The sequence below is a fragment of the Monocercomonoides exilis genome (genome assembly GCF_001643675.1).
Source record: "Monocercomonoides exilis strain PA203 chromosome Unknown scaffold44-821271, whole genome shotgun sequence".
NCBI lineage: Eukaryota > Preaxostyla > Oxymonadida > Polymastigidae > Monocercomonoides > Monocercomonoides exilis.
In genome coordinates this window covers 727225-742290 of record NW_027150589.1, presented here as the reverse complement: position 1 = coordinate 742290, position 15066 = coordinate 727225, and the positions used below count along the sequence as shown (strand labels likewise).

The 15066-nt window shown below is 40.6% G+C and overlaps 2 protein-coding genes across 2 annotated transcripts; both read right to left on the bottom strand.

Annotated features, from left to right (window-relative positions):
* Nucleotides 1–147: 147 nt before the first annotated feature.
* MONOS_3938 (uncharacterized protein) lies at nucleotides 148–12439 on the bottom strand (the record flags this gene model as incomplete). Its single annotated transcript, XM_067873970.1, has 4 exons — nucleotides 148–1352; nucleotides 1626–8075; nucleotides 8172–12230; nucleotides 12289–12439. The coding sequence occupies 4 exons, from the start codon at nucleotides 12437–12439 to the stop codon at nucleotides 148–150; spliced, it is 11865 nt and encodes a 3954-aa protein (XP_067721997.1).
* Nucleotides 12440–12885: 446 nt separating this feature from the next.
* MONOS_3937 (uncharacterized protein) lies at nucleotides 12886–15055 on the bottom strand. The gene has a single exon (XM_067873969.1). It carries the CDS (start codon nucleotides 15007–15009, stop codon nucleotides 13873–13875), a length of 1137 nt encoding a protein of 378 aa, XP_067721996.1. The 5' UTR covers nucleotides 15010–15055; the 3' UTR covers nucleotides 12886–13872.
* Between the last annotated feature and the right edge of the window lie 11 nt (nucleotides 15056–15066).

The window sequence follows — 15066 nt, the reverse complement described above, 5'->3', positions numbered from 1 at the left end:
ATAACTTTCATTTGTTAAATATAAAATGCAGCTCATTCAACAATAAAACAAAGCAGAATATAATTATTTTGAATTTAAATAGACAGTTCAATTTGATATGATGGAAACAAAGAAACAAGAAAATCAAACACACAAGCATCAGAACAATCAATCAAGCACTTTCAGAAAGCGGATCACTTGAGCCAAATTCGGTCTGTAATCTGGCTCATCTGCCCACATCTTCTCCATCAGCTCAACCATGTCTTCTCCTTCGATTCCTTCTGTCAGTGGTCGCACTCCATCTCTCATCATCTCCTGTGCTTCTTCTGCATCACACTCGCTCAATGGCACTTCGCCTGTTGTCATTTCATGCAGAATTAGTCCAAGTGAAAAAACAGCAGCCTTTTCAATTCCCTCTTCTTCATCTCCCGCTTCAGGTGCCTTCCATCGCTTTAGTTCATCTTTCTCCTTTTCATCCTCCAATTCCTCTGTCAATAGGTATATTTCATTTTCGTTTCCTTCCTCCACAAAAATTGAATACGGGCACAGCTGCCTCCCCATCATCCCTACTCTCTCGTCTCCAACTGAAATCAAATGCTCAAACAGCTCTGCCACCGCCAAAACCACTTCCTTCCCATCAACAACATCCATCGCTCTTGTTCCCAGTGTGAAATTACCTTGCACTGAATGAATTACTGAGTGCAATGTTTTGACGTTCTTTTTCTCTTTCTCTCGAAATGGCTTCTTTGCTGATATCACATTGAATGAATGAGATTGTTGCATTCCAGGAACAGAAGCATTCTCTGAAAATGCTAATGGTGGTTCCAGATCTGGAAGATCATTTTCATTCAGAATTTCTTCATTGCTCATCGGAGGAGGCTCTGGAAGATCTTCATCGTTGTCAATGAGAAGCGGAATTTGGCTCGTCATCCCTTCCAGTAATGTTGATGGCATTTCGCTCATCTCAAAGCTTCTTCCATTGTTTTCCCTTCTTCTCCTCTCAATCTTCCCCATTATCTGTTCAGTTTCTAATCTCTCTCTCTCAACTTTCTTTTCGGCTTCCCTCAGTTTCCTTCGCAAAAGCACAACCACCACAACAAACAAAGCAACAAAAATTAAAAAAGCAACAACGAACCCAATAAAGGCAAACAAACTCCATTCAAACATATTCAAATTTCCATTGTTATTCTTATTTCCTCCCTTTGAGATTCTTTCATTATCATTTGGTGGAGAAATACTTGTATTCTTCAGAATAAATGGCTGTGTTGATGAAGGAGATTCTGCATTCCCAAATAAAACATGCACACTTACTTCTATTTCATCTCCACAGTTGCTGATAAGATACTTTGTCGCACTTCCCTCAACTTCTCTTTCTGACAAGAATCCATTTGAATCAAACTCATGTTTTTCAATCTCTTTCTCTTCTCCCTTCCTCTTCACAACTGAGAATGACAGATTGCATGGAACAAGAAGCATCCCTTTGAATGTCAATTTCATTCTATTTGCCTCTTCTTTTACCTCTACACTCTCCAAAACAGGAATGAAGAATGACGAATCTCTCTCTGAAGCAATCCCTTCAAAACTGCACCCTTCATTCAACATCCAAAGAGAAGTATTGTCCTCCAATCCATCTCCTCCTTTCAAACTCTTCACATTCAATGTTCCTGAATCTGAACAGATGATATTCCTTCTCAACGATGGATATCCTTCAATCGATGGATTGTTGTTCTCAAATAACCCCATCTCAATATTCACATTTCCTCCACTCATTGATATTCCACCTTCTGGTGAATTTGAGATTGTTGTATCTTTCATCATCACAAAACTCTTCACAACATCCACAAGAGATCCTTCCCGCCTGCACATCTCTTCTTCCACATTCAAATTCTTCTCATTTCTTTCTTTTACACTTCCATCAAAAACACAATTGTCTATTTTCACATCCAAACAATCCTCCAATTTCATCAATTTCCCTTTTGTTGTCTGTGAACTGACTCCACCAATTGTGCAATTTGTCAATTGCATCGTCTTTTTCATTGTCAAGCAAGATATTAATGTTTCTTCATTTCCCTCAACTGTGATATTTTCTGTGTTGAAATTTTTGATTGTTAATTTTCCACATTCATAAATATCAATCAGAGAAGTTTTAGCTGTTGAATTGCAAATCGTTAATGAATCAATTACTGATGAAAGTGATGATGATAGAGATAATGCAGATTCATGAAGAATGAGATTTGATATTGAGCATCCGTCAAGTTGTAATTCTCCTTTTGTCATTTGAATAATGTGAAATGGAATAATTGCTAATTCTATATTTCCTTCTCCAGCCGATTGTTTTGAGTCAAATGAACAATTCACCACTTCAAGAATCCCTCCTTCTGGTGATATCAGTGATTCATGTGAAGAAACAAAATTTGAATCAAACACAAAATTCACTCTCATCAATGAGACTGTTTCTCTTGTTGAAATCAAAGCCTCTCTTGTTTTTTCAATTCTTGATTTCACTTCAACTTCACAAAAATCTCTGCTCTTCGAACTCAAACTCATCTCCTCCAGATTTATTTCTCTTCCAATCACACTCTCTTCAACAATGAATATTTGGCTCACATATTCAGATGTCAGATGCACCAGCCCATGCTCAATTGTATCACATGGAAGTGTGTTTGTTCCACATTGTCTGTCATTCGATCCAACCGCACTGCTCACAATGATTGTGTCACTCTGATGGATAGTCACAAATCCAATCAGATTTGCATCTTCTTTGTGCTCACAACTATCAATTCCATAGATTGCATCGAATCGATTGAAGTTGCCTTCTCGAAGATCAAACTGAAATTGACTTTCATTAATCTGCGATGTGATGTTGAAGCATTCAATATAAATATCATTTCCCACTCTTGCTCTGTTGTCACTGAATTTCATCCCCATAAATGTGAAATCCAATTCTCCTTTTTCCTTTGTCGCCAGATACACCCCTCCTCCTCTCCCTGAACTGAAACTGCAGCTGCATTGGCTGATTGTTGAGTCAATCATCTTCATTGATCCAGATGCACCCAATGTGAAGAATATTGCCCCTCCTTTTTCACTCAATTCTGCTTTGTCTTCTGTGATGTTGCTCGAATTCACAACCAAGCAAATCTTATTCTCACTCTTTGACTCCAAAATGCTTGCTCCATTGTCACTTCTCTTCACTCCTGAAAATGACGAATTATCAATGTTGAGACTCATTTCCTCACCCACTTCATTTATCTTTGTTGTTAATTCAGTTCCTTTGATCAGAAGAAGACATCCTCCACTTTCATTCAACGATTCCACTCGAACATTCACAAAATGGCAAGAAACTCCAGCATTGTCGATTGCAAAAATACTGTTTCCAACATTGCACGATTCCATCGACAAATCATTCACTTCCACAGTTCCTCCAATCACATCCACAAACACACAATCAAATCCATTGTTCACTTCTGCCTCTGAATGGAATGAACATTCACTTATCACCAAATCTCCTCCTTTGTTTGAAATAATCGTTTTGGCTGAGTTGTCAAATCCAGATGCAAGTTGCAGTTGGATATTTATCAATTCAAGGTGAATATCATTTTCCATGAAACATTCCAGCTGACTTCCAATTGCCTTTTCAAAATTCAATATTGCTTTTGTATCTTCCCCTCCCATCTTTTCACCCTTTTTGATCTGATAATTGGACATGTTGAATGAATCTCGAATAATTGTTGATCCATTAATCTGAATTGTTTTCAAAGCATCTCCATCTCTCATGTTTTTCATCCCTTTCCACATTGTGAAGCATGGCCCTTCCTCGCTTCCACAGCGTGCAACATCATATCCTTCAGATGAGATAAATATCTCAAATGAGCTGTATGAAACCAGAAACATGAACAAATCCTTTTCTTCATGAAAATCATCACTTCCCACAAACAGAGTTTTATCATTTGCCATTGATGAATAATCGAAGTTGAATGAATCATTTGTCACAGAAGAATTAAAATCCTTTCCCAAAATGAACATGTTCTTTCCATTGGATGCTGTGTTGTTCTCAAATGTTACGCTTTCCAAAAGAAATGGCTTTTCATTTAAACAGTTTTGACAATCCAAATACAAGAATCCTCCTTTTCCATTTCTTGATGAAAGCGAACAAGATGACACATTTGTTGATTTTATTTCCAGTTTTTCATTCCCTTTCAATGTCACTTTTGCAATGCCTCCTTCACCGCTTCCAGTGTTCACAATGTTTGAAAAGTTGTTGCTTTCAATAAAAACAGAAGAAGCCATCACCAATGGAGATTTGACAAATGATGGCCCTGTCAAACTGCATCCTTTCAATGTGCAACTTCCACTGGTTGTTGTTATCAACGAGTATTGAACAGTGTGTGTTGATGATCGAATCTCAAATAAACAGCTTTCAAGTTGAAGAATCCCACTCGATGAGATCAGTGTATTCATGCTTGGCTCAAATTGACTTGGAATTTGTAACTTCAAAGATAATAAGCTGAGTGAGGCAGTTGATGAAATAACAGATGAAGATGATGATGCAGAATTCCCTTTGATTGTCCCTTCAAAATGAATAGGCTTGTGTTTGGTTTCATCTCCTTCATTCACACACCCATCAATCACAAGTGCATCTGTGAATGAATAGATATCTTCAATTGTCCCTTCATCCCTCACTTTCACTTTCCTTTCTCCTTCTGTCCCACTTCTGTCAATGTGGCTTATTCCACTCCACATCGATTCACATGGATATCCATCGCTCCCACATCCCAATGTGTCATACCCCTCCCTCGACACACACACCTCCATTCCCTTCATTTCAACAAGAAACAGCCCAAGATCAACACTCTCCTCAAAATGATCTCTGTCAACCCCTTTCATATCAACTGCCTGACCTTCTCCTTCTCTTTCTCCATTTTCATATTTGTATTCAAATCCAAACCTCTCCTTCGTCACTGTTTCATTCAGTTTCTTGCAAGAAATGAACAAATCCCTTCCCTCAGTTGCAACATTGCCTTCGAATGTCAATGTTGTCAACACAAAGTTATTCACACAATTGTCACTCAAATTCAGATATATTCCTCCTCCTCTTCCTCCATTTCCATTCGCAGAGCATTTCAATATGGATGATGATCCCATTTCAAGCAAATCATTCAGCTTCATCTCGCTCTTCAAACACCCTCCACTCACACTTTCTGTATCAATATTCTCAAATCTGCTTTCTTCATCAACTCTCAGACTCGATCCTCCATTCGATGTTATCAGCGATCCTGCTCCCACAACACACCCCAATGCTGTCATGTTCCTCAATGTCACTTCCGATCCACCATTCCCCACAATCACTCCTCCTCCACTGGTCTCAATCCCATTCAATGAACAGTTCTCAAATAACACATTCCCTCCTCCCAGTTGTGCAATTCCACATCCTTCGAATCTTATCCCATTCATTTCTGTTCTCTCTATTCGAATAACCCCTCCATTCCCAATCACTATCCACTTCCCACACTCATTCACATTTGAATTCCCTTCTTCTCCTGAAAACAAACAATCCAAAATGAAACATTCCCCAATCCTCGCTTCCATAATCGATTCGTCACCAGTCGCACTTGCAGTGGAGGAGCATGGAAGCGAAATCTGAAGAAGTGACAAAGTCAAATGTGTTTGCCCATCTCCTTCTGTCAATTCAAATTTCCCTCCCTCTTCAACAACCAGTTCTCTCGTTTCTTCATTCCCTTTGATTGTCAGCCCTTTCCCACCTCTGTTGATCGTCTTGCTCACTGAAGCAGCACCAACAAGCATAATCCTCTCTATCTCATCCTTCAACCGATCAAACCCAATATCAACAGACGAGCAAGGATTTTCTTTCGCTCCACAACTTGATAATCCGTTTCCAGCATTGCTCACAAACAAATCCGTTCCCAATCTTGGAAACAGATAATTGATCAGTGAGTCTTCTTTTCTTGGTTCAGATGACTCAAGCACCCACATCTTATTTTCTGCTGTGACTCTTGTGGCTGTCCCTTCCCACAACGCTGGAAGAAGCATCCTCCATGGTGATCCACACACCAAATACACATCTTCTCCTTTTTCTGCCACATTGTTCGTGAAAGTGTCATTCTTCATAGAATATTCTGCATTCGTTGTTTCAAATGTCAGATGCAACCCTCCTCCTTTTCCGGTTCTCTCTGAAACTGTGCATCCATTCATCTTGTTATCATCAAACAACAGTTTTCCTCCATCTCCCACAATCAGAACAATCCCTCCCCCAATTGTACTCACTGAATTGCATCTGCATTCCTCAAACACGCATTTGTTAATATCCACACACTTACCACTTCCCACTTTCCCATTCAACACCCCTCCATTCCCATTCACTCTCTGAATTGATTTGAATGTGCAGTTCCAGATTTTCGCATTAATCCCTTCTCCAATCTCAATCTCATTTCCATTCTCAAAACTCGATTTATTCATCGTTGTGTTCTTAACCTCAACATCTCCTCCATTTCTCAGCTCAAATAAGCTCCTTCCCACATTTTCTCTTGTCACATTCCTCACAATCACCTCATCAATCAATCCTCCAACCCCTATTCCATCAAAAGTCACCATCCCTGTTTTGGTCATTTGAATGTTTTCAAATTCACATTTCACCAGCTCCACTTTCCCTCCTTTCCCGCAAATCAATCCAATTCCAATCTCTTCTGATTCTGCACCAAATGAACATCCTTCAAATCTCAATGTGTTTGCACCGCACAGAAATACATACTCCTTTCTTGATTCGGCAAATGTTGAAATCGAAAATGCCAATGACGAAAACGATACTGCTCGTTCGCTCTTTATCAAAAATACGTTTTCTCCTCCTTCGCTTATTCCAATCTTTGCCTTTTCAATATCTCCATCAATGTTCATTTCTTGAGTGTTGAGTGTCATTTCATCGGAAATAAAACTTCCATCAGCAAGTTTCAGTGTTGCTGGCGATGTGCCAAATAGATTTGTTCCTGCATATGTCAATGTGGAGCATGGAAAGTCAGCATATCCGCACTTATGATAGTCCATCCCTCCATTTCCCCCATTCACATACCCAACACTCGGCTTCTCTCGAAAGAACACAACAACTGGAATCAATCTCATCTCATTCCCATTTTCTGCTCCCATAAGATCTTTAATGTTGAATCCTTCGCCTTCAATCTCAAATGAGAAGTCAAATGAAACATTATTCACCAACTGTGGCAAACTTGTTCCTTCAACAAGCACATTGTTTCCTCCATGTGCCGCTGTGTTTGCTCCCTCACCTCTTCCAAATGTCAATCCACTCATCACAAAGTCGCTTCCTCCTTTTTCGCATCTCAGCAACACTCCTCCCCCATATCCCCCAACTGATCCTTCACCACCAGCTGAACATTTCTCAAATAATGTCACCACTCCACTCTTCCCCAAACGCATTTCTCCTGTTCCCTTCAACATCACACCCATCCCTCCTCCACATCCCTTCAATGTTCCACATCCTTCAATCACAACATCACTCACTTCAACAGCACATCCATCCCCAACTTCTCCACTCACAACGCTCCCATTTCCCTCCAAACTGCGAGTTTTCATAATCGTGCAATTCCTCATCCCCAGTTTTTTTCCATTATCATCCCATGTCAGTCCTTCCCCTCCCATCACACATTCTTGTGCTGTCACATTCCCAATCGTCAATGAACTCGATGATGATGAATACTCAATCAATCCCTTCATATTTGTTGTTTCCACACTCTCAAGCAACGAATCCTCAATCGAAGCACCCCCATTTCCATCAACAACAATAAATGGATTCATTCCAAATCTCACATGAGTCATACTAAAACCTGAAATGAATAATGTCCCTCCACTCCCACTCACAAACACATAATTCGCAGAATCCACCCCGCTTCCCATCTTTATCCCACAATCAGCAAATCTCAATGTGCCACTTGTCGAATGAACAAATGATGAACGTTCCCAAATCGATCCTCCCAATTCAAACAATATCCCTGTCAATGTTGATGAAACACTGTTCAGCACCAACGCTTCTTGTGTTTTTGTTCCTGTTCCTCCAACTTTCAATCCAACATCTTTGTTGCTCGAATCAATCTCATATGATTATTCATCCAACTTCACTTCTTCAACAAATGAAAATGTGCTTGTCAGTCTGATGAATCTCTTTGAACTCGGAAACTGAACTTCTCCAACATTCCCAATTCCTTTGCATGGATAATCTTCATATCCACACAATCTAAATTCACTTCCTTGTTCTCTCCCACTCACATATGCTGGAGATGAAAATGTCCGAAGAAACACAACAAGTGGAACAATCACATCTGTCTGGTTTCTTTCTCTTCCACAAAGTTCATCCAAATCTGCAACATTAATTCCAATTTCTGGATTGAATCCAATTGAAGTGCTGTTGATGACAGCCGATAAATCCTGAGCTTCCACAAATAAATTCTTCCCCTTCCATGCATTGCACCCACTAAATGTCATGCTCTCCAATGAAAATGTTCCCGTTGCATCGGCAAGTTCAGCAAACATCCCTCCTCCCATCCCTCTCCCTCCATTCTCAATATCCTCTGATGGCACAACGCATCCTGATAATTTCACTCCTTTCACTCTCAATGTTCCTCCGCTTCCAATTGACATCATCATCCCTCCCCCTTTCATTCCACTTCCACCTGAGCATGTCGAGGATATATTGCTTTCTTCAATTTTCACATTCCCATTAACGCCCATCCCAACATTCAAATATCCCCCTCCTCCATTTCCACCTGCCGCATTCATTTCCACCTCCACTTCACTCACTCTGCTGTTTGATATCTCCAATTGCGCTCCAATTGTCATTGTGATTGGCGATTTCCCATTCATCTTCAGTGTCATTCCACTTTCCATTACAAATCCATCAACAATCAGATTCCCTCCTGTCATCTCAATGATGCTGTATCCGATCTTTCCATCAGTCAATGCCCCACTCTCAAATGAGACTGAACAGTTCGTCACACTGAGTGTTGATGTTGAATGGATGAATGCACTTCTCCTTGCTTTCAACTGACCTTTCACAACAAATGAAAGTCTCCTCATTGTCAGTGAACTCGAACATCCAACAAGCCAGTCTTGCGTGTCTGATCCTCCATCACTCACATTCACTCCCATCCTCTCCCCCGCTGATGATGATGACACTATTCTGCCTGAAATACTCACACCAAATGATGGTCCTGTTATTTCCTTGGCAATTGACGAAGATGAGACAACTTCTATTTCATTTACAGTGCTGCTCATTCTTGAGTTCGTGCAATAATCAACTGTCAAACACTTGAATGCATCAAATCCACAATGGCTGTGATCCTTCCCATTTCCTCCACTCCCATCAACAAGCACTTTTGTACCCATTGTGCACAAATACACAAACAGTGGAATCACTCCATTTTCTTCCCCATTTTCACTCCCACTCAGTTGAAACACATCTGATGGAATGGTGCTTGTGTCAAAAAATGCAAATGAAGTTGTATTCACTTTTGACTCCAAAAACACTCCACTCCCACAATCAACAAACACATCCTTCCCATATGTTGCCACATTCTTTTTCACTTTCGAAAACTTCACATTCTGCCCAATTCTCAATCCACATCCCCCACTCTCCATCAACACAAACATCCCTCCTCCTCTCCCTCCATTCCCCCCACTTCTCCCATTATTCTCTGCCTTATTCCCATCAATCACACTCGTTCCATTAACATCAAATTTCCCGCTTTCTTGCAACCAAACAAAAATACCTCCACCATTTCCATTCGCACACTCACATACTTCTATTGTTGTGTTCCACATTACAAATGTCTCATCTCCCTTCACACTTTTTGCCATCACCACTCCATCTCCTTCTGTCCTATTCACATTCCGAATTGTCACATTCCCCAGCACACTTTCTCCTGATGCCGATCCTGTTGATAATGGTTCAGAGAACAAAGGTTGACTCATTTTCATATTTTTGATCTCCACATCAATCATTTTCATCTGCCTCAACACCATTTCAAACACAGATGACGAGATTCCACCCCCTCCTGATGTCGAAGAGTCGATCGCCACATCCTCCAGCGAAAGAGTCCCGCTCCCCACAGACACCACAAACACACTTGGTGATGAGCTTCTTGTCGCGTTGTGATCGATCCCCACATGCTCCACGCCCAGCTGTCCGCTCGTCACACTGAAAAGTGTTGTAGAAGACGAAGAAAGAGATTTCGTACCAATCACGCTCACCTCCTTCCCTTTCCCAACAATTAAAATCTTCTTTCCCCCAACATTGATTGACTCCACTTCGTTCACATGCTTCCCATCAAGCACTGTGATTATTGAGCCCAGTTGGGCAACGCTCACATCCACTGCATGCCCCATTGTCTTGCACGGTGCAGGCTCACTCATCCCACACAGATTGCTCGCATCATCCCCACCCACTCCAACATACCGATCCTTCATCCCTTCCTTCAGCCAATCCTTCTTTTCTGAAAACTGATAACTTCCGTAAAAATAGCACACTCTCATATCATTGCTATTCGTTGTGTACGATTCATAGAACGGATTGTTTGACGAAAAAAGATTGAAATTATCATAAAAATACACGTCATGGCCATATGAAGTGGAGGCGTTGCAACTGCAATCATGGAAGAAAAAAAAATAACAATAAAGGTTGTTGCTTGGAGCGATTGATTGATATGGCTTGAGATATAGTCCTCCACCATATGAAACTGCTGAGCACGAAATAAATTGGAGGCTCCTCATTTTGAATGCAGCTGGAACAGTTACACAGTACATCCCTCCGCCATATTGACTTGTTAGAGAGCACGAAGTGAATGAGCACTCAAACACACAAGCACTCTCCCCTTTCCCACTTTCTGTTCCAATACAGGCAGATCCAGAAATATTAAAAGTATAAAGATAAAGACCTCCTCCGAAGCTATTCGCTTTGCATTTCTGGAACTCGCACCCACTGATCCTTACACATAATTCTATATTATAAGCATATATCCCACCACCACCGTTATTTTTTGCTGTACAAGCATTGAATGAGTTGTTTTCGATTTTGATGGAATTTATTGAAACACACAAAATTCCTCCACCACCATAATGCGCATAGCAGTCATTGAAAGAACAAAATTTCACTGAAAGTGTTCCCGATCCCAGGTTATACATGAAAATCGCCCCTCCACTCGATACTCCATCTGTATAAGAAGCTCTTGTTCCTGTAGTTTTTGACCCATTCCACACGCACCAAGTGAACGAATTCATCCCATCATCTGTCTGATTCTGTCTCTCTGGTTTCGATGGATTCCCTTCACTCCCTGTATATTCAACATTCTGAGTGCGATAGCACCTGACAAACGAGGTGTTCGAGGCAGCCAAGGAAGACGAAGGGCTGTTGAGTGAAGGGACAATGCCCCCGTCATAAACATCCCATACCGATAAAAATGTGCATCCACTCATCAGAAACGAGGTTTGGATCTGCCCTTCAGTCAGATGTGTTGTTTTCAATGGATTTGTGGAGATGTTGAAGAAGGTCAGTCGGGTGAGTGTCACAAGGGGTGTCAGAGGAGGTGCCAGAAACGGGGCTGAAGACACACAAAAAGATGGGAAATCGGACTCGCTCACCAATACACTCCCTCCTCCTTCACTTTCTTCTCCTCTTCCTTCACTTCCTCTTCCTTCTCCACCTCTTCTTCCTCCACCTCCTCGTTGTCCCCCTCTCTCTCCTCCTTCATCTCTTCCGCTTCCTCTACCCCATCCTCCCCCTCTTTCCCCACCTTCTCTCCCACTCCTCGTCTGCCCCATCCTCCCCTCTCCTCCAAACAGTCTCCCACACACATTTCCTCCCCTTCCAACCCCTCTCAGCGTGATGTTCCAAAACACTCCTCTGCACCCGCCCAGCATAAACACCCCCACCTCCTTGCCTCTCCCCATCTCCACACCACATCCCCTCACCGCAACCACACTCCCCCTCAAACCACGTACCACACTCCAACAATCATGTCTCGTTAATATCATCCCTTTCAACTCAGCTGAAGAATTAATCAATCTCAAAATTCCTTCAAATCCACTTTCTTCGCACATCTGCCCCAAACGCGTTGATGCACGTAAAGGAATGAAAGCCTTGTTCTTTGGATGTTTGTTGGCTTTTCCTTTTTCGCCATTTTTGTAATTATGATTATTATCGAGCAGCTCTTTCCCATCGAAAACAGAAACTTCAACTAAAGCAAAATTACAGTTATCAAATATATATTTATATAAATGCAACCGATTTCATACCCGTTTTCGAAATGCATCCTTCAATAAGACAATTTTCATCGCATTGTTCACAGAATGTGTCATGCGATGGATCGGTTATCACCTTCTGGCAATTTCCTTCGTTTTTAATAATGGTGATTGCAACAGCAACCATCATCTGAATCACGCACATATTGGCTGTGATATGATGCAAAAATAGAAACAAATAAAAATGAAATGTAATTATGGTTCAAAAATTCAAAAAAAAAAAGAATTTCCTTTAAAATTGAATTTTAAAAAATGTATGTAATTTGAAAAAAATCAAAACAAAATATCAGTTTACAAACGTAATTACTTGTCATCTTTGTTGATTTTATTTATTCATTCAAGTTTTATATTTTTCTGATTTTTATTAACAACTTTATTTTAAAAAAACTGTATTATTGCATTAACAAATAAAATTTATCAAGATAAGAGTTTTTATCATTTTTTTGCTTACATATCAAATAAAATTTAACATTATTATAAGAAAATATAAAAGTGTGATTATTTTTGAAGTTAAATGTTTCTGTCAAAAACTTCGATTTCATTTTTTTATCAGAAAAACTTGGAGTTCATTCGAATATAATTGGCAAGGACTTGAAATTGTTTTATTGCATTTGTTTTAATGAAGATGTTGGAGCTGCAAACACTTTCTTTACAAAAATTTTCAGTTTAATCATGAAAAGCAACACAAATTCAAAAAGATAAAGAATATGTCGATATTGGTGCAGTATTTAAGTCATATCAATCGAAAACTGCTCTTGAGTTCGGCTTTGAAGAAAATCATCACGGCTGAAGGGCTGCGTTGCAGCACCTGGCGATGAAAAGCATAGCGAAAGGTACGCATTCCTTGCAGATGACTGTATATCTGCTGTGAAACTCTGAAAAATCTTTGCAACACTTTGCTGATGAAGGACGATTCCGCAACAACCTCAACACGCGTCGAATGATAATTCCTCAAGTGCCAGCAAAATGGTCGGGCTCTTCTTACTCGCATGCTCTCAGCTGTGACTTCTTGTTCGCTTCTTTGCCATCTTCTGTTTCCGGATTTGAATTGTCCTCTCCTTCTTCTGTCCTGCCAAACAGCTTATCTTTTCTATTTTCTATCGTCATCATCATCTTCTTCTTCTTCCTCTTTTGCATTCTTTGTCTCATTCTTTATCTCATGCTCTTTGCTTTGCGCTGCCAGAATGAGAAGTGCTTTCATCTTCAGCCACTTATTCGCTCTGGCAACAAACATGCTCATCATAACATCTTTTGTGGCCAACGAGGAACCAAACGATGTGCTCGATGTCTGAATCGTGCGGAATGGCGATGAAAAAGTTTGTGATACAGAAGAAGAAGAAGAAGAAGGAGAATAAACACGAAAGATAAATCCAGAATCATCCGATAATTATTTCATAGTTATTAATATGGCTTCTTATGATATCATCGAAAAGATATATTAAAACATGTGCAAAGCTAATTTACTTGTGGCTAAGAATCGTAATCACAAAATTAATGAACGAAGAGTTGTGATTAATCAGTGCATATGAATATCCGCAGTTCATTGGCTTCCTTTTTGTGATTATTCTGCTTTTCCCTTCAAAAACAGATAATTATGTATGCCCTTTCGTAAGATAAAAATTCAAATGTTCCAAATATTTGATGAAGAAAATGGCGAAAATGACGAAGATGAAGACGAAGAATTCGAAGCACTTGGTTAGGCAGAGAAGGCGAAGAAAGCGAAGAAGATGAAGAAGAAGATGAAGAAGAATGAAAAGTTTGAGAAGAAGACGTAGAATTCAAAGAAGAAGAATCAACATTTCCATCAGCTGATGAAGCAGCAGAGGAAGACAAAGAAGGCGAGGGAAAAGAAGAATTAGCCAAAGAAACCGGGTCCACAAACGAGGTGGCAGCAGAAATGGTCGAAAAAGGCGAGTCGAAAGGAGCATTGTGAGTGTGAGTGACGACGTCTGCTTCGATTCTGCCGATGTCTCTTCGGATGATTGAGGAAGAGACCAGGTCAAAAGTGTCTGTGACGATCTCAATGAAAGGGAACTCGTCGGGACGGACGGAAATGCCGTGGCGGGAGTAAAGAGAGCGGAGATGCTTGGCGGTGTGGAGGAAGAAGGAGGTGGGGGGGATGAAATAGGGGGAGGAGGACGAAGAAGATGATGAAGAATTATTCAATCCTGTTGATGAATTTCCAATAGAATTATTAATCAAACATTCACTAGCAGAGCTTTTCAGCTTGAGAGAAGGTAGATTTCCCTTCTCTTCATCAAGAGAATCATCACAGAATTGCTTCAGGCTGCTCCATGCGCATTCTTTTGGATAGTCAGGGCTGACACAAACAGAAAGAACAACCAAAGAGGCGAGAAGAGAAGAAACACGCTCAACAATTTTGGTGTTGCGAAGAGTGGAGAGCATTCTTTGCTTAGAGGCAAATGAAGAGGAAGAAGAGGAAGAAGAGGAAGAAGAAGAGGAAGAAGATAAAGAATTGAATAAAGGAGATGAAGACGCAAGTGTTGAGTGGTGGGAAGGGAGAGAGAAAAGAGGGTGGAAGGGAGAAAAAGAAGGATATGCGAAGTTCAATGCCAATGCAAAAGAAGGAAGATAAGACGAAGAATAAGGCAGAGACAGAGAAGAATGCAAAGGAGGAGGAGGAGGAGGAGGAGGAGAAGAAGAAGAAGAAGAAGAAGAAGAAGAAGAAGAAGAAGAAGTCAGAGAAGAATTCATTTGCGAGCTTCCACCCAAGCTCTGGTCGCTCAATGAGCATCGCGTGTGCACAGCCAG

Excerpts from the sequence above, each read along its gene's own strand:
- MONOS_3937 (XM_067873969.1), bottom strand. The coding sequence starts at position 15,009 with ATGAATTCTTCTCTGACTTCTTCTTCTTCTTCTTCTTCTTCTTCTTCT.